The 23,131-nt window shown below is 42.2% G+C and overlaps 2 protein-coding genes across 2 annotated transcripts; one reads left to right on the top strand and one right to left on the bottom strand.

Moving 5' to 3' along the window:
• Positions 1 to 319: 319 nt before the first annotated feature.
• Positions 320 to 4,496, top strand: LOC136509636 (heparanase-like protein 1). Its single transcript, XM_066504380.1, has 10 exons — positions 320 to 704; positions 1,466 to 1,689; positions 1,771 to 1,807; positions 2,089 to 2,272; positions 2,480 to 2,628; positions 2,727 to 2,957; positions 3,060 to 3,249; positions 3,332 to 3,457; positions 3,541 to 3,640; positions 3,839 to 4,496. The coding sequence occupies exons 2-10, from the start codon at positions 1,477 to 1,479 to the stop codon at positions 4,229 to 4,231; spliced, it is 1,623 nt and encodes a 540-aa protein (XP_066360477.1). The 5' UTR covers positions 320 to 704; positions 1,466 to 1,476; the 3' UTR covers positions 4,232 to 4,496.
• Positions 4,497 to 4,718: 222 nt separating this feature from the next.
• LOC136509637 (probable galacturonosyltransferase 13) lies at positions 4,719 to 9,722 on the bottom strand. Its single transcript, XM_066504381.1, has 6 exons — positions 8,711 to 9,722; positions 8,003 to 8,061; positions 7,760 to 7,915; positions 6,437 to 7,024; positions 5,729 to 6,031; positions 4,719 to 5,434 (listed from the first exon to the last, which is right to left on the bottom strand). The coding sequence occupies exons 1-6, from the start codon at positions 8,919 to 8,921 to the stop codon at positions 5,144 to 5,146; spliced, it is 1,608 nt and encodes a 535-aa protein (XP_066360478.1). The 5' UTR covers positions 8,922 to 9,722; the 3' UTR covers positions 4,719 to 5,143.
• Between the last annotated feature and the right edge of the window lie 13,409 nt (positions 9,723 to 23,131).

Raw genomic sequence — 23,131 nt, forward strand, 5'->3', positions numbered from 1 at the left:
CAACCGTTTTTCCGGCTAGCCGATTATGGCCCAAGTCGAACATTTGGATTCTGCCATTCTGGAACCTTGATCCCATCTCTGCACCCAACACCATTTCAGGGTCTGGAATCAGGATAGTTTTTTCTCTCTCCCCCTAATCCAGCCTGGCCTACAGGCTATAGACACGGTGATTGTTTAATCCCCGCTCTGTTGCCTTCAGATTCTGGTGAGGAGTCCTCTGCCCACAAAACAAACGCACAGTCTCCCTGAAAAGAACAACGCAGCTGTGACTTTTCAGGACACGAGTGATGTGAACAAAACCATCGCTGTTTGGTAGTAAATCCCACTACTTGCTGTACTTAATTAGGAGCTGCGTAGCTTTCTCTCGGCGAGGGAGGGAGTAGCTTGGAAGGGAGAGAGTAGATACAGACCACAGTACAAAGCGAAGCGGCAACCACCGCCGAGATTTCCTCAAGAATCTGCAGCCTCTTCTTCCCCGCACCCCCGCTCTTTATCCACTAGCGCGAGCTGCGCGCGATCATAAAAAGCCACCCCCGCGCGTCTGATTCCAGCTGACGGGGGCCTGGGGTTGCGGCGAAAGACTCGAGCTTTTCTTGATTTGCCCTGTCGCCTTCATTGGGACGAGAGGAGGTCCTGTTCTTCGACGGTCTGGGGAGCACCTGAGCCGACTCCCGGGCGTTCTTGGGCTCCTTGCGGTTATTCAGGTAATGATGGCTTTTTCTCCGGCTCTCTTGGATTTCAGCTCTATTTACTCGGTTCAGTAGATAAAATCTGCAGTGGGTTGCCGCGGGCGTCGGGTGTTTGGATGTAGCGCGGCTGCGCTGTTTCAGTTCATGGTTCGATGTTGTTCAGTTGGTTGTTGGGAAGGGAGAGAGTTTTGTGTGATTCCATGGACCAATTGGGGTGCTCTTAGAGGATTCAGTTTCCTTCTATGCGAGTCTCGTTCGATTTGGATGACAAGGTGCAGGTTTCTTTCCCATCTCAGAGAGCAAAGTACAATGTCACGGGGCCTTCGCTGGCAATTCGAGAGAAGCATTTTGTGGATCTGAGTGCTTTTGCTTCTCTATCCTACTGATGAAATTCCTCCTTTCTCAGAGAAAAAGGAAAAATGTTTTTCTCTACATGAAGACATAGATGAACTTATCTTGATCCTATTCTAAAATGTAGATATTTCAAGGTGACTTAGTGCCATAGGGCGAATCATAGCTTCATGATTGAGACATCAACAAAGTGGTCTACTTAAATAGTTCAATAAAGAAAGCTGAACAGTTCCACGTACTGAATTCTGACCTCTTAAAAGAAGAACAGATAATATAGACAAAGTTGAAACGGCAGGAGTCACGTTCAGCTTTACTAATGGAGTAGAAATTAGACCTTTCCCTACCAACTATTTCCCATATATTTATAATAAGTCCGAGCCATTCTAATTGGGAAGTGTCTTTTTGGTTGATGCCACCGTTTGCAGGTTCTGGAAGCATGAGGTTATGGTCTCTCTTTCTCTTGCCTCTGCTCTGTCTGCCTGCGCAGGTTCTATCAGAGGATTACTCGGATGTAACTGTCATCGTTCGAGGCTCTGAGACGATTGCTTCGACCAGTGATGAGTTTGTTTGCGCCACCATTGATTGGTGGCCTCCAGAGAAGTGTAACTACGACCAGTGTCCATGGGGAAGGGCTTCTGTCTTAAATTTGGTTAGTTCCCAAGACAACCGTTTTATCATGTGGTTGGTACTGGCGAAAACTAATTTTTGGTCCTTTTGTGAATTTTCCCAGGACTTGACTAATTCTTTGTTGGCTAAAGCTATCCAAGGTGAATATCTTTAACTACTTAATTGAGTGATTCTACAACATTCAATGGTGAACTCACATATGGAGATCATTTCTTACACTACCTAAATTTAGAAGGCAAAACATTGGTAGAGTATACCCCATCTAATGTATGATTGATGTATTGCTAAAATGTACCATTATGTAGTCTATGCCATGTTTATTTACCAAGCCACCAAAAAAAATACTATTCTTTTCCATAATATGATGATGACAGCATATTTCCATCTTGAATATATTCCTTTTCCACTCTTGTTCTTGTAGCCTTTAGTCCACTACGAATCAGAGTTGGAGGCTCTTTACAAGATCAAGTGTTATATGGCACACCAAATTTAGGATCGTCATGCGACCCATTTACAAAGGTTTCAAGTGGCCTTTTTGGGTTTTCTCAAGGATGCATAACCTTGGAAAGATGGGATGATATTAATGATCTGTTCCTGAATACTGGGTGAGTCCTTCCTTCTATAATTGTTTATTTATCGTTCTCTGCATTTTCTTGAAGAGGTTTACTATAGTATGGATTGTCGAATGTACCACATGTTGTAACTTATTCTTTCCATAAACCTACATCAAGGATATCCATATTCTGTTGCTTTGAAATAGCATATTATTTCACATATCTGTTTTCTAATTCTACATTATTTTCTCCCTTCAGTGCAGTTGTTACATTTGGTCTCAACGCGCTTCAAGGACGACAACAGACAAGAAAAGGTGTTTGGGGTGGTCCCTGGAATTCTAGCAATGCTCGAGAATTCATTGAATACACTGTTTCAAAGAACTATCCTATAGATTCATGGGAATTTGGTAATGCAATGTTATAAAATTCTTGTTTAATGCTCTTGGAGTTGGGGATGTATTATATTCATGTAATGCTTATATAAGATGCTGTGTTCGTGTCATAGGTAATGAACTGAGTGGAAGTGGAATTGGTGCGAGTGTGTCAGCTGAACAATATGGAAAAGACCTAGTTGAACTTCAAACCATCATCAACGAGTTATACGGAGATTCCAGCAAACCACTGGTTGTAGCCCCAGGAGGATTTTATGACCAAAAATGGTTTGCTCAGCTTCTCGATGTCTCCGGGCCAAATGTTCTCAATGCAATGACTCATCATATTTACAATCTTGGTGCTGGTGAGTCCTTCCAGATATTATTTTGGCTCTACTCCTTGAGAAATTTTTGTTTTTTGTCTTACATCGAGGGGACATAATTGTGCTAATTTCAATCTTGATTAGGTAATGATCCACAAGTTCCAAACAGAATTTTGAACCCACAGTATCTGAGCCGGACCTCCGATACATTCAGAAGTCTCCAACTCACCATACAACGCCATGGACCGTGGTCTGCTCCATGGGTTGGCGAATCTGGTGGTGCATATAATAGTGGCAGCCGACTCGTGTCCAATACTTTTCTCAATAGCTTCTGGTGATCACTTGTCAGATGAAAAAAAAAATACATCTTTACCATCATTATTTTTTAATCACTCTCACCTCTGTGTTTCCACTAGGTATCTTGATCAGCTGGGTCAGTCAGCAAAGTATGACACCAAGGTTTATTGTAGACAGACGCTGATTGGTGGCAATTACGGTCTTCTTGACACCGACACTTTTGTACCAAACCCAGATTACTACAGGTAAGTGTGTATACCAAATATGCCGCTACAAACTTGATTTACTACTTCCATATGCATTGGACTGAACCATAGTATCTGTTCAGTGCCTTGCTGTGGCATCGGCTCATGGGGACGCGTGTTCTTTCCATAGACATCAGTGGTTCTTCGTACTTGCGTGCCTATGTGCATTGCGCAAAGCAAAAGGTACAAGTCTACCCTAAGATGTCTTCTTAGAAACACAATGTTGATTACTCAATGATTGCCTACACAAGCTTAACTAATTGAAACAAATATTGAAATCTTAGTGCACAACTGCAGTTATGTCAGCCTTTTAGCTGAGTTTTATGGGATTTCAAATTAACAGATGGCTGATTCTTGGCTTTCAAAATATTTTTACTACAGGGTGGTGTTGCTCTTCTCTTGCTGAACCTGCACCGAACCATGGGCTTCATGGTTTCAGTCAGGAACGACCTAAATGTCAATCTCGCAGAAGGGCGAGGGATCAGAAGGGACAATGCCTTTGTCCATGGCCTGAAAAGAACGGTTTCTTGGGTCGGGAGCAAAGCCTCCGATGGCTTTTCCAAGAGGGAGGAGTACCATCTCTCGGCGAAAGATGGGAACCCTTTTGCCCGGACCATGCTGCTGAATGGAGTTCCTCTTGAGCTCACTGAAGATGGTGACATCCCTCCATTGTATCCAGTGGAAGTTTCAGTTAACTCACCAATCTATGTTGCCCCTCTGACCATTGCGTTTGTCGTCTTCCCTGACTTTGAGGCTGAAGCTTGTGGCCGATGATAATCTGTAGTTTTGAGATAGAATGTCACGAGGTTTTCTGATTATATATATAATAGAGATTTCTGAAGAACAAGGTCACTGTAAAGATATGTGTTCGTTTTCTGATTTGTGCCCCAATTAGGCCATCCACATTTTCCCAACGAATATAGTCTCCAGGTGATGTCATACTGAATTACTGATGTCATTGTACTTTGTACAGTTCATCAACATCTCAGAAAAGAAATGTTCAGCATCAAACAAATTCCAGAGGAAACTGTGCCATCGAACTTGCTGATGTGCCAGTGAATTGCGTTCTGTTCACAGCTGTATTGATCTTTCCAATGACTAAAATTAGTTAAATCCGTGCTTTTTCTTCTGTAAAAAAAATAATGTTGATTCAAATGGAATTCACACATACAGAAGGTTAGTCTTTTGGGCTTTTCTTCTGTAAAAAAAAAAAATGTTGATTCAAATGGAATTCACAAAAACAGATGGTTAGTCTTTTGGGATGATCAGGCTTCAGAGAACCGAAGAATAAGTAACAAGTATACAAGGTTTGCTTTACATAATCAAAATCCATGCTTTTCACATGGTGAACTGTGTATACTCTTCATCAATTACAATAATGATGGGACTACCATCAATTCAACTTATATATTGCTCCATCAAATACAAAAGAACCATCCTAAACAATATCGTAATTTCATGAGCTATGATACAAATGGAATAAATTAAAGGAAAAGGGTCCTAGAGTAAATAGGAAAAAATAACATTTCCTTTCTGTTCATTGAATATTCTCCATCAGCGCATGTAACCATGTGAGGGGATTACTGAGCTCCCCGGTTACCCTTCATAAACTCTCTGCTGTTGATCTCCAAAATAACGAATTTAATTTCACTTAATATATGCTTTTATTTATATTGTCACGACAATCTACAACTGAGGCTCCATTATATGACAGTTTCTTATGAATTCATTTGAGTAGTTCACATATTTTGTCCAAAATGGCTGAAGATGTTTAAAACCAATCTCCAGCCACGGTTTACTTTGCCCGTTATAATGTATAACTGCTGCTTGTTCAACACTACTGATATCTGTCTTTTCCTGATAACCCAAGCCTAACAGATGCCATGATGGATCAATTGGGTGAACATGGCCTTTAAATGCTATAAGGCCTGGTGGTAATGTTCCAAGCCTCCAAAGTGTGAAGTTTGACTTCAGGTTCTGCATGCAGAGGAACAAGAATGGAAGCTCATCAATTCGTACTTTCAAATGTAACAATACAGGTTAGACTGTAGATAGTTTCAATAATCAACTAAACTGGAAAGTAATGCTGATAAAATTTCTCTCAAATATGCTTTTTCGATCACTTTTAAGCAAATCAGAAGGCATGTATTGATTTTTTTTCTTTATTTGGTGTCTTTTGGAACTATGCTACAAGTAAAAGACAATTATGTTCGTATATATCTGTTAACTCGTTATACTATAAAATGGCCATAAAAAGATATCTATTCTTACCTCCTTGATCCAATGATGGTATTTATCTTTGATTGTTGTCTTCCTCCATGCATTCAGGTCAAAAATATTCATACCATATGCCCAAGCACACTCTGAAGGGTCGAAGTTTTTTGCAATGAGGGGATGAGAAAAGTTGAAATAATTCCTGAACCTCTTAGACATCACCCAACTGTCTCCACCTCTGCAAGTCTCAACAGCACCATTAACCTTCCCAGCTAGATCGATATCCCAAAGTGGTGATAGGTCATGCTGGACAACGACATCATCATCAAGGAATACGACCTTGTTGAGGCTTGGGAACAACTGCGTCCACAGATTACAGATTAAATCAGTGGAACTTTCAGCAAAAAAAGGATGTAGGTCAACAAATATAATTGCATTTTGAACAAGTTTGTACCATATACAAATTTTGTATATATAGACTATATGCAGAGAAAGCTCCAGATATCTCAAGAAAAGGGCAGCATCACTTTTTGATCCCAGAAGGACCAGCAAACTAGAACAGGTCCACAGTGGGTAATTCTACAGAGTAAAAAACTAAAATACTTTCAATTCTTTTGCAGTTTTTATTGTTTCAAACCATCCTTCTATCAATTAGCATGATTACTTGTTCATCAAATATGTCAGAGCAGACAAAAACTGTAATTGGACTTCCTTCCCTCTTAAGTAAGAAACAGTAAAACAATATTCAGAAGAAATTTATAATACCTCAGGCAAGTATATTCGAATATGATTGAGAACATTAGTATATGTTGGACTTCCTGCCTGCAGCTTGGCTGCAAAAACCCTTGAGCTATCACTAGCACTGGTTCTTGGACGGTGACTTCCGTGGTAACGATCTCTGGCAGTGCGCTGAGTTTCTATAGCTTCAAGTACAGGAACATTTTCTTTTGTTAACCAATCAAATTGGTGAACACCTTTCACCTCAACAATAGCAGGACTGAGAGAATTTAAAGCAAACCATGAATGCATGGCAGGATAGGTCTTTTTGTCAGTAATAACATGGAAAACTATCCTCTCAGGTTTCAGTGATGATCTAACAGTTGATCTGACGACAACTGAGGCTGCAAGGATGTTATCTGATGCTAAAACAAAATGGTAATAGGAGTTGTCCGAAAGACAAGGCACCAACTCTGGGGGTGGTAGTTGTTTCCTTGCAAGGGCATTTGAGGAGTATTCATCAGTTAAACGTAATGAAAGGCAATAAAGGCCTTTAGGAATAGCAATTGCAGCATAGTGCTTGTTCAACTGCTCCGATAACCTTGATGACCTCAATTCCTTATCCATGCTCTCCATCTGCATGGCATAATGTGGAAAATCAGAATAAGAACAGCAACTTGCTAATAGGAACAAAGTAGAGAAAGTTGTATCGGTATCATCATGACACACTAGGTGATATTAAAATTTTAGGTTGTCAACCACTCACACTAAGTGCATTAGCTTTGTAGGACGCTGTGTAAGTAAAAAAAAAGTTAACAATTTCTATGGCATACTGATCTGCTGTAAAATAACTTAAGATTTAGAGTCAGGTAGATGGAGGCTAGTAATCATTCTTACTCCAAAATTGAGTCCTAATGTAGAATCCTGATTACATCATTTGATCAAGACTAGTTATTAACCATCAGATCTGAAAATACTTGGGACATGGTTCAATTAGATACCATTCAGATGAAAGGGCGTAAGTTTGTGGGACACTGAAACCATATGCATTGTTACCTGAAAAGAGATCCTTTTATAGAACACATGTTCCTAGACTACCCTTTGGACAATATGCAAGTGTATAAAATATTTTCATTAGTGTTGAACTGTTGATAGTACAACAAAATGCCAATAAATAATTTCACAGCAAAGTATAGGTGATATACTCGTTAGATTGTAAAAAAAAGAACATTCAGTGTCTATGACAAAATCTGATTGTACATGACCAAACAACATTAACTAAGAACTGACTCAAGCTAACGGTTTACTGCCAATGTTTAAATGAAGGGGGGGGGGGGGGGGGGGGGGGGGTACTGAAATAAGCTAGCTTACCGTAGCCTTCAGCTTAAAAGCAAATGACCTTAAATCATAATCATTATTCTTCATGTCCCAGATAAATCCATCAAAAGTTTCTGGAACCTTCAAATCAAGAGGTGCTTCCTCAGAATGTACTTCATCAAGCATCACATACAAATCCCTCACAAGCCTCTGCACATTAGAATACAAGTTCAAATAAATAAAGCAAATCCTCAAAATGGAAGAAAGTAACAGATTAGATAGAGGACATATAAGTACCATGGAACCATCATTTCCCCTACCAAGAAGGCGCGGACCTAAACGTCTTCCCAGACAATCTGAAAATAGCAGCTGGTGATTAGTAACAAGTGACCAGGAATATAATACATTTTATAAACAGAATTCATCATTGAACAATGCTGTGTTGTAACAAATAACCAAATAATGAGAACCCACCCTATGCTGAGCTGCATATAGCCTCAAACCAGCAACAACCTAATATGGCACATAAGCAGCCACCGTTCTCTAGAGTAACCTTTTACATACATATGCCAAAATAAGCGGTTTTTGGATGCTTGAGCAAACCAAGATGGCACCTTGGTGGTTGCTCAGCACATCAGATGTATGCGACCAAGCTGCCCCACGAGGCACTAGAGCAGCACAAGGCACGCCAATCATGACCAATGCAGTTACATGTGCGCAACATAACAAAAAAATCTGGTTAAGAACGCCAAGTTTATCAGCCTCATTCCTGTTATCCACCGACCGAATCAGGCATCTCGTGCTACCACATGCACATGGAGCATCACTAGTCAAGCAATGCACTATCTAAACTGTTTCAGTACTGACAACATTTCAGGAATGGAAGTAGCAGCACGCAGCAGCCATTTCAGTAACGGGCGATCATTAGGAGAATGGAATTGAAAGTAGCTATATGCATGGTTACAAGACAGAAACAGCAGCTGCAACTACTGCTGGCGCACGTACCTAGTGAGGAGCACTTGTTGAAGCCCTCGAGCGTCATGACAGCGGTGAGTATGAAGACGAAGGGCAGGAGGAAGGCGAGGATGAGGACGGTGTGGAAGACGGTGCGGTAGGAGAAGTGTCGCGCGGCGACCTTGAGCCTCATCAAGTCTAGCAGGCCATGGCTAGTGGAGATGGTGATGCTCCTCATGCTCGGCGACAGCCGGATCTGCATCCTCGCTCCTGGCCGCCGCCCACGACGGCCGCTGCTCCCTCTCCTGCTCCCGAGGACCACACGAGCATCGGGAGCCGCGGCGGCAGGCGGGGGCGGTCAGAGGGGGCATGCCAGCCCGGCGCCGTGGGAGCGGGGGGCGCCGCCGGCCGGATCCGTCATTGGCGCGGGGGAACCGACAGCTCCAAGAAGCAATCTTGATTGCTCCCCGCGCCCTCGTCTCACTTCCCCGGCCTTCCCTTGCCGCGTTCTTGATTTGATTTCTCACTGGTGCCTGGGCGCCGCGAATCACGCGCCCGGATCAAGAAACCTCGGCGGTCGGTCCCGATTTCGTCTTCTCCCTCGGGCGGGCAGGGAAGTAAGGAGGAAACGGATGGCACTGGAGGAATGGGAGTAGGAAAGGGAATGGGCGGGGGAAGGGTTTGATCTGGGGTTCTCCGCGGTGAGGTTCCGGATTGGGGATTACGCGGAGAAGTGGGGAGGTGGTGGAGAGGAAGCGACGAGGAAGAAGACGAGGGATTTGACCCGATGAACAGGGCGGCACGGTATGGTACGGCACGGCAGCGAGGCCGAGTGAGCCGGTCACGGCCAGGTCGGCGCGGGGTCGGAGCCCCGTCCCGCGTGGTGTGGTTGGGTCAAACACCGGGCTCAGACCCAACGGCCAGTTGGTTCCGGGAAGACGATGAATCACTCGGACACCGCAGCACGATGCCATCCCATGGACTTTACAGTTTTCACCGTCTACTATGGAAGTTTTTGGAAATCCTACTCTCTATTTAGGAAACTTTAGCGACACAACTTATAATTTAAAAATATACAAAGATATTCTATGAATAAATTTCTTGTATGGACTCAGACCAAAAGGACCAAATTCTCCTACGGTGCTAGGAACATGCTTCGGATCTAGCTATACTGCAGTAGCATTCTGGTCCACCCAGCCCTCCTTTAGAAGCTGAAAAAATTTCAAACCAATAAATAGTATCACTTTTGTCTTATTTGATAAATATTGTCCAATCGTGGACCAACTAGGCTCAAAAGATTCATCTCGTGATTTCCAACTAAATTGTGTAATTAGTTATTTTTTTTACCTACATTTAATACTCCATGCAAACGGCTAAAAATTGATGTGATGAAGAGAGAGCGAAAAAACTTGGAATTTTGGTGGCATCTAAAAAGCGGCCAGTGTAATTTGGGCATTGTAAATAGTGCTCCACTGAAATAAAAGCAGACATAATGACTTTTACTAGCAACAACTTTGCTGCTTTACTTGCATTCACACTACGTAGTGCACAAGACCTCGATCTAGGACAGCAATGGTTAACCTCCTGCGATCCCACTTACCATGTGAAGTTAACCGAAGCCAAACAGTGACATGTCATGATAGGTCGGCATGAAGAGTAGTATGGTACCATAGACATGTGAAGAAGTGTGAGTCCTTGTATCAAGTTCACGGTGAATAAAGAGTTGAATTCTCTCTGTATTGAGAGTTGATTTTCAATAGTCTCTGGCTGCTACTCCGCTCGGTCGTACTTCAACCATCGCAGCCTGATCACTTCGTCTGGAAATGGTCGTCCAACGGGAGCTACTCGGCATCTGCTACGTACAAGGCCTTCTTCAATGGAGCATCTCAATTAGCAGGCGCCAAGGAACTTTGGGCGGTCAGGGCGCCTCCCAGGGTTAAACTCTTCTTCTGGTATGTGCTGCATCGCCGTCTCTGGACCTCTGAACGACGAGCCAGGCACGGCTTGCAGAACAGCGATGTGTGCGCTCTGTGTGATCAGGCGCCTGAGACATGTAGGCATCTCATCCTCGGATGTGTCTTCTCCAGAGCAGTATGGGTCGCTTTGCTTCATCCTATACATCTGTTGGTTCTAGCACCAGACTTCGAGGCCGACATTGCTGAATGGTGGCTGCACCAACGACGTAGGCTGGACGGTGCATCCAGGACATTGTTTGACTCTCTGTTGCTTCTGATCGCTTGGTCACTATGGAAGGAAAGGAACAACAGAACTTTTGGGCGACCGACGTCGTCAGTTCATTTAGTTGTGCAAGCAGTAATCAGGGAAGGACAGGATTGGGTCCTTGGAGGCTTCTCTCCTGTTGGAGAAATTGCTCAAGTCTGGTCGCAAGATTCTGCGAATATGTAATGCATATGTCTGAGTTCCAGTAGTTAGGTCTGTGTTGTGCTGGTTGTCTGATGTTGGCGACTCGCTGCCATCAGCTACTGGTTTGTACCGTTTTAAACTTTTATCCCTTTTAATGAAAAACGGGTGAAGTTCTGGTCGCGAAAAAAATATTAGTATTAGTGTGAAGGTCTACTCATAAGAGTCTGAGTGTATGGTCCACAAAAGAAGTGGCATCAGTTTGGTTCACTTCCCAAGAATACGATGAGCAGATCGAGGCACCGATTTCTCAACACAATGTAACCAAACATCCTGAATGTTTTGCAATTGTATGGTTCTTTGTACTCTTATTTAGCTAACTAACTGATATTTACATTGGCAATTCAGCAACTAGCCATATGCCCTGACATGGCTGCTAAAGAAGGAAACTCCTTTGCACAGTGCTTGCAATACAACTTCGTAGGTCCATCTAAAGGCTGATTTTCTGAAATGAAATGTCACTGTATAAGTAAAATAGTAATATATAATAACATAACAAATCTATAAGATGTGATTAACAGTAAAATAACAAGCAATACAAAACTTTTCTTACTTCTACAGTTGACTATATGTCCACCGAGAACTTGCCGGTTATAGAATGGCTTGCCGCAATACATGCAGTGGACCTTCCTTGCTCTGGACAACTTAAGTTGAAGCCATGTTTCATCATCACTAGAGTCCACCAATGTCATTTGACAAGACTTACTTGGGGGCTTCCTATTATGTTCTTCATGGGCTTCCTCCCTATTCATTCGCATAAACTCCTCAACAACACTTTTACTTGGGCCCAAAGTAAGACCAAGCCATGGATCATCGTCACTTGGATCTTGAAGTATCATTCCTCCTAGATTTCCTACTCTTTCCATCTGCATAGCTCAATGTTCATTGAAACATTGTAATAAACATATTAGTGGCCTAAGAAGAATCTAGTAGTCCAATATTATTCAATAAATCACAGAGATTGCTAGGCAAGAGTCACCACTTGATAAAATATGTGGGCTACAAATCTCTTTAGACTTTTATAGATACTTCAAAGAAGGTCTACTTTCAAGAACTCAAATATCATAAACTTTAGCACCAACAAATTTGACAAGAAGAAGAATTGCAAAGACATTACCACACACAACTACACAAAAGCATACGTCGATTTAAAATGAACAAAGCTAGTCACTTGTTAATATTGTTAACAAAATTTTGCATGAAAATATGACAATTTGTTCATTGAGAACAATTAATAAGAGCCTCATAAAGATAGGAAACCAGTATAGCTAGATCACTCATCATATTTACATCTCACCAGTTCCCAAAAAGGAAACACAAAAATCAAATTCTCATTTAAACTTTTGAAATTTGATCGCCACCAAAATCTATGAGGAACCTCAAACACAGGGAGATGATAATTACAATATCAAGCAGTCATGAAAATTGAGATGACAATTAGAAGATCAATCAATCATGAAAATTGAGATGATAATTGCAAGATCATAAGAATCCTACTTTTACTTACACTTCCTCTAACTAGTGAACTAAAACACTAAAACCTTGCACAATAGATTTAAAATTTTGATAGCTGAAAATTCTCACAAGAAAAGAATTACAAATGTGCAAACCAGATAATTGAGATTATTGCATGTTTATCAACAAGTGGTGAACCAATACTGACCCCTCCAATAACAAATCTCGAGCAAATGTCTAGCATTACGTATTCACCAAAACCCAACAATGAGCAAAACCTAAGAAATAAAGCAAGAACACCCATTGTGAGCGCATCCAAAACTAACCTGGAGCAAAACCAAAGAAACAAGAATGCCCAACACCTCCAAGACGATACTGAACAAGAAGCCATCCTAGCATTCATAAGCACAAGAGCTAATACCTCCCAAGAACCCACACTAGATGAAAATGAAGAACTGTGATACAAGCAACAAGCATCCTGAGAAGAAATCCACCTAATATTTTAAACTCGCATTTAAATCTCACAAGTTCCCAACAAGGCTACACAAACTTCAAATTCTCCATTAAATTTTGGAAATTCGACACCACAAAAAATTATGAGGAACCGCAAACACACAAAGAAGATAATTACGAGAATTTGGCATTCCATATTTACCTAGAAACTTCCTCTGATCCCTTGAACTAATATGCTTTCAGCTTGCACACTGCAAATCTCCCATGAAAGGAATTAATGATGCCAATGCAGACTCAACAAATTTGTCAAAAGGTAGCAAACCACTACCGACCCTTCCAAAAACCCAATCTGGAACCCAAGATTAAGAACCCACCACTTCATAAAAAATGAGGTGCTCTAGGATAGGTTACAAGCTAGGATAAACTTAATTTTACTTAAATTAATTACTTCACTAATTACCATAGAATGAGATTAAGGTGTGAATAGCTAAACTTATTAAGGTTATAATATTTTAGCAATTATTCAAGCTTAATCAAGAAAGTGATTATTATTAACTATGCTAATGACATGTTGACCAACCTTAGGCAGGCCATCATTAATGAAAGGATCAATATGCCCAAGTGGGGGAGGGGGTCTAATCTAAAATTCTCGCGAATTAAAACCAATCACTTAGGCCTTTTCACCCCTTGTGCCTAATAGTGTTTCTAGCCTATGCACAAGAGTTTTGCAACCTAGTTCCAATCCTACAATGGCATGACAATTCTAAGAATGTAAATACATCAAGTAAATGCACAAATGTAAAGAGATAGAAAGGAACACGACGATGTTTTCCTGAGGTATCGGAAAGTCGACACTCCCCCACTAGTCCTCGTTAGAGCATCGACGCAAGGGTAGAGCTCCCCTATGATCTGTGCAAGGACCAAGTGCTCTCTACGAGCTTATTCTTTGCCACTCCGGCATGGTTAATTGCCCACAACCACTCACAAAATAAGTTGGGTATCTCACAAGCTCCAAAGAGAGATCACCAAGCTCCCCATCACCACCAAGTCATCTAGGTGATGCCGATCACCAAGAGTAACAAGCACAAACTCTCACTTGACCCAACCAAGCCTAATGAGAAGAGTGGATGCACACTTGCTACTCTCTAAGCACTAATGGAGTCCTTAATCTTGAATTAGCAAATCCAAATCACTCCAATAGGCCAAAGCTCTCTCTTGGAGACACAAGGGTGTAGGTGAATCTTTAGAATGACAAGAGACCTCAAATGCACAAGATGGAGGGCTATATATAGCCCCAAGCCAAGGAACTAGCCTTGCCCCTCTACTCAGCTATCACGGGCGCACCAAACCTGTCTGGTGCTGTGCTTGTCTCTACACCGGACACGTCCAGTGCATGTTCTAATGGCTAGTTTTGAAACTAGTCGTTAACAATACAACCAGCCCAATGCTCACCGGACATCCCATGTGAAATCATTGTCTCAAACCTCACTTTGCAACCCTCACTATAACTCATGTTCGGTGAGGAATCCAGTGCATCACTGGACACACCCAGTGAAAGCATGGGCACCTGTGCAAGTCTGCATCCTCCAGATACCAGAGTGATGCTACTATTCTTTGACTAAAAACTAAAGCACTGTGCACGTCCGATGTATAGGTCCAGTGCACACCAGACACGTCCAATTCATCCACAGGACCACCAATAACTCAACCAATTTTTGTGCTCTTTGAGTTGGGTTTCGTATTCGATCGATCTTGGGCTTCAATTGAGCTATCTACCACTAGATTTCACAAGTGTGCACTACATCCACTCACTACAATCAACTAGGTCAAGCTACCCATCCGTACCCCATTTATAGTATGGCCAAAGGAAAAACAAAAGTCCTATAACTAAACTAAGTGTCCATCAACACCATTGACACTTAGAACTAGTCAATCCTTAATCTTTGCACTCATCCTTTAAACACCGAACAAATACCAACAATAGGGGCATGAAAACCATGATTCCCCAATTAGTCATCATTATTGTGACCGCACTACAGTAATGCCACTACAAAAACACACATTAGTCACAATGATTATGTCATCATTAACCACCAAAACTAAATTAGGGGCCTAGATGCTTTTAATTAACATGTGAGCAGGTTCATAAGGGCACTCCCAATCAAGAAATTAGAATGGTTTCTATCTCAAAAAATTAGAAGGGTTTCTTTCTTCGTTAATTAAGGAGCTTGGTGAGGTTGAGGCGGGGTTGGAGGTGAGTGGAATTCATGGGTGGTAGCTGGTGCTGCTCAAATAAAGCACAACCACATCAGTATGAGGGAACAGGGTTGAAAGGTCCTTGTTTAGTTTTGGTAATTGAGTGACAACCTAGGTGGACTAATATGTGTTTATGTGAGATACATAGGTAATTAGCCCATAGGTACACTAGTGTGAGCAACACATGCCATGGAGGTTAAAATGGCTTGGATATGTTGCAAAGCTCACACATGTGATGAAGGAGCTCATTGCATACGAGAAACATGACATGGAGTCATGTGATTAGGTGGAGAAGATCAAGATGAGGCTTGGCTTGATGGACCAGTTGCAAGCGTGAAGGGCAAGTCAGAGGCTATGAAGCGATAAACCGTGTGGCGGGGAAGCTTGAGCAAAGAACTTGGCGCCGATGGACCGAGGCAACGGTGAAGAGCAAGCGAGGTTAAGATCGATGAACCAATAAGGTCACATGATGATATGAAGTGGATCATATCATTTGTGATGGTTGTTGGTGCTTGTGTAGTATCAACATTGAAGGAGATGAAATGGAATGCAAAAGGCAAAGGTATATTTGTAGGGCATTTCATTTCACCGGTCAAAGGTTGTGTTGAGAAGTGCATAACCAAATTTAGGATAGATGGTCATACTATCAAGAGGGGCAAACTTGTTTGTATATCGATCATCTAGTGCCACTCGAGTGATCCAACTTTGCATGCATTGCTAGAAACGAGTGGCGTGGTAAAAAGAGTGCTAATCCTTTGGAAATGTTTACAAAAATGCTAACACATGTGCACATTTGTTGGGACACAATGATGTTAACACATGGAAGCAAGGGTATTGAAGTTGCATTTGAAAAATATGAAAAACAAGCTGAGGAGCCTGGTTTGCAGAGCATAGGATCATGGGCTTTGGGTCCTCAGGTATAGGACTCAGTTCTGTGGTGCACATGACATGGTTCGTGGGTCTAGTGGTTTCAAAATAATGCGCAAGACAGAGAGCAGCCAAAACACATCAGACCTAGAAGGCATGGTTTGGAGGTAGGCTCAGGACTAAGTCCGGAGCAAATTATGCTGTCTGGACCCTTACTGGACACCTCAGGACCGAGGTGTGCATTCATCCTACGGGTGAGTCCGGAGCTCAGGACCCTAGCATACATTAGTCCTGTGGGTGAGTTCAGAGCTCAGGACCCTAGCATGCATTGCTCCTATGGGTGAGTCCAGAGCTAAGTTCGAAGGTAGTCTGAGAGCGCGTGAAGTAGCCGTTGTGCTCCAACGGTCTCTTTCAAACAGCTAGTGCCACATGGCAGTAATCTAAGCACCAAACCTATAGCACCTGATTTTAAGAACAAAACCAAATACACACCATATGTGAGCCTAGGAAGTCAATCCCACATATGGCTATAAATAAAGGGTAATATCAAAAGACAATGCTTTATTACATAATGTGTTGGTTCAAAGAATAACCCTAAATAGCAAACAGTGGAAAGACAACTCCGGTCTTTAGGTGAGAACTCCAACTCCATAGGGACACCTGACTTGTTGATCACAAGCCTAAATGCTCTAGAATCTAGCAATCTGGTACCCATCCGAGATTTTTATCCAAGTAGTAAAATAAAATAAACAAGCATAAGTACATCTCGTACTTAACAAGAATAACATGGGGTTATGAAGCTCAAAAGGATGACACTGGTTTACTACGGTTAGCATTTTAATAAGTCACAATTTTAATAATTAAGTAGCATATAGTTGTGCTTAAGCCCCAATTAAACCACATGATCATATGAATCAACATTTTATCTCATAGTTAATCAACAACATAAATATCCTCTATTCTATGAGTTATTCGAGCCGCTCGTGACTATAATCATGGTTGTTATAACAGTTTAACACTCTGTAGAGGTTGTACACTTTCATCGTGAGTCATGTTGCCCAGATGCCTGGGTTAATTACTTCCAAAATACTTCCAAGGTGAGAAGGCAGGGTACACTATGAAGTCTTTTAAAGGTTCGTCTAACAAGTTAGGGCCGCTAGGTTTTTAGTTGGCAAGCAGATATAGAGCTCTCCTTCCAGATGGCACATTCCGCATAGGCTATACACATAAGGACAGAGGCCGCACTATACTCGACTCATCAAGCCCTTTTGTACCATGAAGGTAACCACTAACAAGCTAGAAAAGATCCTTCTACTGAACTAAAGCCAGAGCCATGTAGCTCTCACGGTTGTACTGTAAATCCTAGCTTTTGCCGATAGATAAGTCCTTAGGGAGGGCCAGGAGCATCATGTAAAAAGCCAAGAGCTCTCTCGCCCTATATCCAAGTTGCTAAAAAGCAAGTTTTATCCTTTGTTGCATAAAGCCATTTGTCAATGTTAAGATCATGATTGTTTAAATTGAGCACTAGCAAAACTACCCATATTCAAGTAACCCATAGGTGTCAAGGTACGGTAACAAAAGCTAGATCATTCCTTAGGGGTAACAAAACTAGACACATGCAACATGAATTATAATGCTTATAAAGTGTGGGTAACAAGGATAGTCCCATGCTATACGTGTAGTTGCTCAATGAACTCCTGCTAGTCCTAGTCATCAACAAAGTACTCCTAGTCTCCCACGTACTGCCGGCTATAATCGATCAACACAACAACATACAAGCATCCAAAGGCAATCATGCATAGCAAACAAAGACTATAGATTAGAACAGTACACCAACAGTGGAAAAAAGATGTTGAAAAGTTTATAAATCTAATCTACGCATTGCTACGATCACATAGATGCAAATTACACTCAAATCGGATCTAAAACAGAGAAGATATGGTGAAAACATGAACCGGATAGCAGAACCATAAATAACGCAAACTTAATTCAGATTATAAAATAAATCAAAATCAAGATTTTGAATCTAGCCGAGGACTGCGGGTTTGAATTCTAGAAAAGAGAGGGGCTCTTTAGCAAAACATCTAGCGAAGGGGTAAGGGAGGATCTGAGCCATTGGATTAGATCTGGACGGCCTAGATTAGACACAAGGGAGGAAGGGAGAGTTGTCGGCTAGAGAAAACGATCGGTGCGGTGGTAGGCCATGCCCGGCGGTGAGGGAGCTCATCGGCGCACATGAAAATGACCCTAGAGGCCATGGTTTGACCCGACATTTGCACAGGAAGAAAGAGGAGGAGATGGCAAACTCACCACGAGGGTTTTTGAGGGTGGAGACAAGATGAAGATGGCGAGCGACTCGAAGAAGTAGACGGTAGGAACCTGCAAATGTTGGCAGCGATTAGCGACCAACCAAGAGCAAGAAAAAGTGAGGCAAGGGATCCAGCGGCTTCACAAACTCGACACGAAGCTCAGCGGTGGGCTTACGATAGCGTTGAAGCGGTAGAACAACGGCTCGAACTCAGCGGCGGCGGCGGAGCTAGGGTTTAGAGCGGTAGCGGTGAGCCTAGGAGTGTGGTAGCTGCTACGAGGGCTCGGGATGGAGGCGGCGGGGTGCAGAGGCCCAGTTTTATAGCCCGGGGGCTGTGCCATGGATGGAAAGGTGGAGATCGAGTCGGGATCGAATTCAATCACAAAAGGAAAGCGCCGGTTTCCAAAAATGGAAGGCACTAGAGGTTGAAAATGGAAAGTGGGGTGTGCGGCCAACGGAGCAGGCCCACTGGTCAGGATGGGGCGTGGGACCAAACGGCCAGTGATAGAGGTGAGAGAGGGGAGTGGGAGAGAAGGGGGCATGTGGGCCTCACAGGAGGGCCATGTGGGAGAGAGGAAGGGGTAGGGCTGGCTGAGCGGGGGAAGCTAGGCCAGTAGGCCAAAAGCTGAGAGAGGAGGGAGGGAAAATAATTTCCTTTTTTATTTCAACAGTTTTCAATTCCATTTTCAATTAGATTTTGAATTAGTTTGGCATTTGGATCAAAACCAGTCATCACAAAAATAATAATGCAGCAGCATGAATGCATCAACATGTGTCTACACCTTATAGTTGATTTTAATTTCATAAAATTGTTATTTCCCTAAGTTTGAATGCTCACAAAAATGCATAAATAAATCAAATTAGGCTAATTTGGAAAGGTGCAATTTTTAGGGTGTTACAGGACCCACTTGTATGGTCCTAAGCCTCGGTCCTAAGCTCGGTCTGACGGTCCTAAGGCTGAGTTTTTGAGCAATGGCTCTTTAGCCCTTGTGGGCTATAAAGAGAGGTGGTGCTCAGCCTTGGCTGAGGTTGAGCACCTTGGGGGACTTAGTGTCATGCTTGAGGGAGCCCTCTAAACTTAGTTGTGCTTGCAAGAATGTGAATCAATTATGAGTGAGTGATTCTAGTGCGTTGCCTCATGAGATAGCAAGAAGATTATGTGGTGCTCTCGAGAAGAGCTTGTGAGTGGTATTGTGCTCAACCCATGGAAGCCGTGAAGAGCAACTCTAGTAGAGCAAGACGTGAAGGGCGACAAGTGGTCTGGTTGGGTTAAATGCTAGAGCTTATGATAAGCACTCCACGTGGGAGAGTGTGACTTACGGGTCACCACTAGCAAGAGGACCAGCAACAGCCTTTTAGCTTGTCTCAATGGAGATTAAGTGGTTGGCAAACCAATGAACCTCAGGATAAAAATCATTGTGTCAACATTGTTCATCCCATTGGTTTGCAATCTCCAAACACAAGCTTGTATTTATTCATTCATATATTATGCTTGTGTTGTTGTTGCTCTTGTGTAGTTAGTTTTCTTTAGTAGCTTATTAGTTGCTCTCTTGCGTAACTAGTTGTCTTGAGTAGCCTTGCTAGTTACATTGCTTAGTTTGTGTAGCTAAGTAATTTAAGCTCTCTAATTTGGCTTGTGTATGTAGCCTTGTTATTGAGCATTGGTAGTGAGCTTAGGCTTTGTGCTTTGCGTACTAGCATGTGTATGAGCTCCCCGATTGTTTGAGTACTAGTTGCATAGGTGTGTGTGTGACCTTGCTAACTAGAATTGTTTAGGTGAGCTCTAGTTAGTCTAGCACCTTAGTTGCTTAATTAGGATTTTTGTAAGGTGCTTGAGAATATGGATAGAGGGGTGTAGTCTTGGCTAGACCGATAGTTTTAATTCCGTATTTGTTTCAGTTAGCTGGTGTGATTGATTTTTAGAAATGACTATTCACCCCCTCTAGTCCACCATCTCGACCCTACCTGGCCAAGACTTGCTCGGCAAACATTCATAGAACTTTGAGGAGATGATGGCATTGCTGGAGGTGTGCTTAACTTGGCTTGAGGCAAAGTAGAAGGGCAAGAGCAGGCCAGCATGGTTGAGCTTTTGAGCTCGAAAATGGCAGATGCTTTCATTAGAATAGAGTGATGAGGTAGGGTAGGACAAGTGGAGGAAGAGAGGGAGCGGGGCTAGGATAAGGATGAAGTTCATCATCCTAAGGCTAGTAGATGCTAGAATTCATGCAACATCAACTCAATGGCAGGACATAGCGGCAGACGACAACATAATGCATGGCATGCGAGAATTTAGCACCCAACCCATGTTCTGTAGTGTCTAGCTGAGAAACAGAGAAGACTACTTGAACATGGCATCCTATGTCACTATTTTCTACTCTCTCCATTCTAAATTATGTCATTTTACCTTTTCTAGATACATAGATTTTGCAATGCACCTAGTATAGATTATTATGTCTAGATATGTAGTAAAAGCTATGTATCTATAAAAGCCAGAATGACTTACAATTTGGAATGGAGGAAGTAGTATTTTTGTTAATCATCATGACAATAGGCTTTAACAAAAGTTGTTAAGGGGTCATTAACCAACATTTGAAGCACATTGGTGAGTCAAGAAACATAAAAAATAAGAGGGTAAAGGTTTGGTTTATCAAGCTATTGGTGAAAGTCTTGGTTTGATTTTGGTAATTGAGTGACAATCTTTGGTGGACAAATAAGGTTTCATGTGAAATGAAGAGATGATTAGTCCACATACTAGGTTGAGCGAGATATAAAGGCCACAATGGGAAGATGGCTTGTGCATGTGATGCAATTACAAGTGATGTTGACAGTCATTTTGTCATGATTTTGGATGATCAAAACAATCAACAAAGTGTCATAAATGGAATGAAATGAGAAAACATGGATAAATTTGTACAAATATCTTAGTTCCACATGTACATGCACTCTATTTGAATATAGGGGCAAAATGAGCAAAACTGAGACTGGTTGGCCCAATATCGGTGGTTGCCCCCCATTTGTGGCCCTGGGAGTTCAATCCTAGTGTGGAGCAAGGAAACATAGTCTAGACTAATGCTTGACATTGGATGGAGCTTGTGCTTTCTCTGTATGGCCAAAAATGCTTTCACATGGATTGAAGGGCCCATAATTCATGTACAGGAGATTTCCAACTAGCCCCACCAACATTTGCACACATATGAAGGATGGACCAAAGTGGTAGAACCGCTCGAAATAACGCACTTATGAAGGCGCTTGTCTTCCACTAGACACTAAGCACCGTGAGAGCAAGCTACATCGGGCGGATTCCATCAAGCACACCCCAAGGAAGAGCCCGAATAATCCACCTTTTTCCCTCAAGATCCAATAATAAGAACGAGTTTATATTACTTAAATCCATTTCATACATCCAGAGTTCTTAGAAATATATTATTACAGTACCAAATTCAGAGTGCGAAAATTTAACAGAGGAATGAAAAGAAACATCTATCGATAATATATAAGGATCCATCTGTGCCCACTAGAAGAATGCTTCACACAATGGTTACTCCTCAAGCAGTACCTACAAAAAGGGTAAATAAACCCTAAGTACACAATGTACTCGCAAGACTTATCCGACTAGTGGGAATAATTTTCTGACTCCAAGGAATACGATAAGCTTTTATGGTTTGCTGGGTTCCTTTTTGCAGAAAGCAATACTAATAGTGAATTCTTATGTATGTTAATTATTAGCATTCGTTATTAGTTCATTATCTAACCATTCTATGTAAGCACATGTTCTACTTTCAATCAAGAGTTGAGCAAACAGTTCCAGTTCACCACCTTTTCTCTTTTAGTTCTGTAACACCCCTGGTGTTATGAGCTCGTTTAGCACCGAAATTTAGACCTAAGAGGGATTTACCGAAATGATTATCTTGGATTTTAAAATTTTATTTATGTTTAAAATATCCAATAATGATTCTAGCAAGCAAATGGTGAATGGCTTGTTCTGTTGGATTGAGGATGAAAACAATTTTTGTTACAAAATAAAATATCCCTTGTAATTAGAACATAAATAAAAATTGGAAGTTAATTGTGTTAAAACTTAAAATAAAATAAATAGGAATGAGAGTGTTATATGGAGAAAATATTTTTGTATGTACGATGATGCGTTCCCCTTGCTGTGAATCAGTCTTTTGATTTATGGCGTCTTGTCGTGTTGCTCTGTGTCTATTTGTCCTTGTCTGCCGCTCTGCCTCTGTGCCATGCCATAATGTGTGGAGCATGCGTCGTCCTTGTTGCTATCATGCTGCTCCTGCATTAATGAAAGTTGGTCGGCCTGCTGCTGCCATATACTGCTTTGCTTGTTTTCCCTCCCTCACTGCTTGTTCCGTTGCTTCACTCTGCGGCGTCATGAATGTCTTCACTTGCCTTTGCGGTCTGCCTCCATTGTCTGCCTTCGTGTCCTGCTGAGTTGAGTCATCTCATCACGGTACTTCACGGCATGCATGTTTTCTTTAAGCCGCATAGCACGAACATCACGCCACCAACTACGGCCTTGGCCTTGTCTTTGTTCCCTGTCTCACTGCATCTTGAAGCAGTGCCTTCCTCTTCTTTCCTGTAGCAGCCGCAGTGCCACACCATAGTCGCCGACGCCCCTCCTCTTCCTCCACTACGCTCGGCGCCCTAGCGTCCGCTCCCTTGCCCTACATGCCAGCACCACCGCTGTGATAGCACCG

This window comes from Miscanthus floridulus, chromosome 15, assembly GCF_019320115.1.
Source record: "Miscanthus floridulus cultivar M001 chromosome 15, ASM1932011v1, whole genome shotgun sequence".
Taxonomy (NCBI): Eukaryota; Viridiplantae; Streptophyta; class Magnoliopsida; order Poales; family Poaceae; genus Miscanthus; species Miscanthus floridulus.

Bases quoted from the DNA above. Each gene is read 5' to 3' on its own strand.
- LOC136509637 (XM_066504381.1), bottom strand. From the start codon at position 8,921: ATGCAGATCCGGCTGTCGCCGAGCATGAGGAGCATCACCATCTCCACT. The intron at 7,025-7,759 runs GTAAGCTAGCTT...TATGCCATGCAG, and splicing joins CTTTTAAGCTGAAGGCTACG to ATGGAGAGCATGGATAAGGA. The intron at 5,435-5,728 runs GTAAGAATAGAT...CTCTGCATGCAG, and splicing joins ACCATCATTGGATCAAGGAG to AACCTGAAGTCAAACTTCAC.
- LOC136509636 (XM_066504380.1), top strand. From the start codon at position 1,477: ATGAGGTTATGGTCTCTCTTTCTCTTGCCTCTGCTCTGTCTGCCTGCG. The intron at 3,250-3,331 runs GTGATCACTTGT...TGTTTCCACTAG, and splicing joins ACTTTTCTCAATAGCTTCTG to GTATCTTGATCAGCTGGGTC. The intron at 3,458-3,540 runs GTAAGTGTGTAT...GTATCTGTTCAG, and splicing joins CCAAACCCAGATTACTACAG to TGCCTTGCTGTGGCATCGGC.